The 2714-nt window shown below is 47.5% G+C and overlaps 1 protein-coding gene across 1 annotated transcript; it reads left to right on the top strand.

The window, feature by feature from the left end:
• The first annotated feature begins 304 nt into the window (after positions 1 to 304).
• Positions 305 to 2574, top strand: LOC311273792 (homeobox protein SIX6). The gene is made up of 2 exons (XM_084381012.1): positions 305 to 1281; positions 2334 to 2574. Exons 1-2 carry the CDS (start codon positions 710 to 712, stop codon positions 2497 to 2499), a joined length of 738 nt encoding a protein of 245 aa, XP_084237138.1. The 5' UTR covers positions 305 to 709; the 3' UTR covers positions 2500 to 2574.
• Positions 2575 to 2714: the final 140 nt, after the last annotated feature.

The following is a 2714-nucleotide window of genomic DNA, read 5'->3' as shown; positions in this document are numbered from 1 at the left end:
TGTGTAAAGCCCGTTTCAAGAGCTCTAAAGGGAGACTGAGCTGAGCGTGTTTGGCTGCTTTGGCACTTCACTATATAGACTGAAGAGTCTTTCTTTAGCAGCGTGCGCCGCACAAAGGCGCAGGGTGTTTGGAAAGCACGGCGGGGCAGCGAAACGTTTGAAGACGCGAAGCAAAAAGGTCAAAATGTTTATATTATTTTTGAAAAGGGAGGTGCTGAGCTCTCCTTTCCGCCTGATTGGCCGATCTTGACAGTGATTGACGTGCATCCATGGCAACCGGGCAGCCAATCTGCCAAGTCCAATAGGAAATCATCGGAGGGGGCTTGACTGTCTTTTTCTCCCCCTTTAAAAAAAATACATCTCGGCTCCGGCTTTAATTCTTTCGTACTTCCAATCGCAGCCTACCTTGAAAAATACATCGTGGCTCCGGCTTTAATTTTCTTGCACCTTCAGCCCTTTGCCTGCCAAGTTTGCCAAGCCCGAGGATGCGGTAGCCGGCCCCCCACGCAGCATCGTTCCTCCTCCGCGGCGTTTGGTGTTTGCGTTTTTCACGGCTGGTCAGACGATTGGTGCGGTAACTTTGGGATTGCCTCGTTTTTCGGGTGCCTCGGACTGCCTTGGCGCGCGGAAAGAAGACGCGGAGGATTCGACGCGGAGGAGAGAGAGAGAGGAGAAAGGAGGGGGAGAGGGAAACACAGGAGAAGCCTCCATGTTTCAGCTGCCCATCTTGAATTTCAGCCCCCAGCAGGTCGCCGGGGTCTGCGAGACTCTGGAGGAGAGCGGGGACGTCGAGCGCCTCGGCCGCTTCCTCTGGTCGCTGCCCGTCGCGCCAGCGGCCTGCGAGGTCCTCAACAAGAACGAGTCGGTGCTGAGGGCCCGGGCCGTCGTCGCCTTCCACACCGGCAATTTCCGCGAACTTTACCACATCCTGGAGAACCACAAGTTCACCAAAGAGTCGCACACGAAGCTGCAGGCGCTGTGGCTCGAAGCGCACTACCAGGAGGCTGAGAAGCTGCGGGGACGCCCGCTGGGGCCGGTGGACAAATACAGGGTGCGGAAGAAGTTCCCCCTACCCAGAACCATTTGGGATGGAGAGCAGAAAACCCACTGCTTCAAGGAGAGAACCCGGCACTTGTTACGAGAATGGTATTTGCAGGATCCCTACCCGAATCCCAGTAAAAAGAGGGAGCTTGCACAGGCTACAGGACTTACACCCACACAAGTAGGAAACTGGTTCAAAAATCGCAGACAAAGAGACAGAGCAGCGGCTGCGAAGAACAGGTGAGCTACATGCTTCTCTCGGATGGTTTCTGGTCATGATAGCTGCAATATAAACACTTTAACTGTTCATAGTAAAGAGGAAAAGCTCCCTGCATGATGCTGTCTAATAATCAGTCCGTTTAATAACAAAACAGGCCGTAACCCAGGCTGGGTGGAGGTTCAGTTCTGACATAATTTCTCTGGATATTAGATTCAGAATCAGACTGTAATCCTACAATCTTTTCTTTTGTAATAAATGCGGCTCCCGGTGTCTTTGTGACATATTTTAAGAGGGCTGGAAGGCAGCAAATGGAGGAAAAAATAACAAAGCTTTCCTATAATTTCCTCTGTAATTTTATATTAATGTGAAAACAAAGCTCTGGTGAAATGACAACATGTAGGCTAACAGTAGGAGTATACCACATTTACATTTTATTTAATGCTTGTTTGGTTGTTAGTGCACCCCACTGCGTCTATAATGATAATAATCTACTATTTTAAATGTTGATAATATACTGTAATTTCCAATTAGATCTGAGAGGCCTATTATTAGTGTGTGGGTCGAGGTCAATGCTGTTTTGGTCGTTGAATACAAATAAAACAGCCCATAATTTTCCAATAGGTATTAATAATGGGTGGCATGAACTAGACAGTAATTAGTGAGCTCTCCCCTGAAATTATATTATTGCTATATTGTAAATATCCGATCAAATCCAGCTTAATAGTGCTGTTTGTTCAATAAGGGATATTTTCAAGCATGATAACCGCAAAAATGGCAGTTTTTACGTTATTTGATTTCATATTTTGTGTTTTATAAAAGTGAAAATGAAAAAAAAAACATCAAGCTACTCGGATAACATTTGTTTCACTCGTGATTTCTTTCGACAAAAACAAATGAAAAATAAAATCACCCTCAGTTCAAGAACATCGGTGGAGAAATGATGATTTTCCTCGTTAATATTTCTCCAAATTGTTTTCATGATAAAAAGGATTATATTGGGGATAACAAACGTCCTGCTCAGGAGCCGTCTTTCATGCCATGTTGTCCCCGTCTCCCCGTGTCTTCTGCCCAGGCTCCAGCAGCAGGTCCTGTCCGGCGGCTCGGTTCGCTCCCTGGCGGACGAGGACGGCACCGTGGACCGCCTGGGGAACTCGTCCAGTCCGGAGGCCAGTCTGTCCAGCAAAGCAGCCGCCTCGGCCATCTCCATCACCTCCAGCGACAGTGAATGTGACATCTGACGGGCAGATCGAGGGTGACGAATTTTAAAAAGGGGGATCCGACTGAAAGACAATCTAATAAAACAAGTCATAGTGCCTGCGTTGAGTTATAAAAAACACACACACAAACTGATCTCTGACGGGTGCCAAACATGAGGGGATCTGTGATCTGCGGCGGACTGCCCGTCCTTATCCTTTTAGGCCTACATTTTTTTTTTTTTGGTTTGTTTTTTGTT

Source organism: Pagrus pagrus (genome assembly GCF_965226575.1).
Source record: "Pagrus pagrus genome assembly, chromosome: 18".
NCBI lineage: Eukaryota > Metazoa > Chordata > Actinopteri > Spariformes > Sparidae > Pagrus > Pagrus pagrus.
This window is presented reverse-complemented; position numbering and strand designations above follow the sequence as displayed.

Coding starts and splice junctions, on each gene's coding strand:
- LOC311273792 (XM_084381012.1), top strand. CDS start 710: ATGTTTCAGCTGCCCATCTTGAATTTCAGCCCCCAGCAGGTCGCCGGG. Junction 1,282..2,333: donor GCAGCGGCTGCGAAGAACAG/GTGAGCTACATG, acceptor TCTTCTGCCCAG/GCTCCAGCAGCAGGTCCTGT.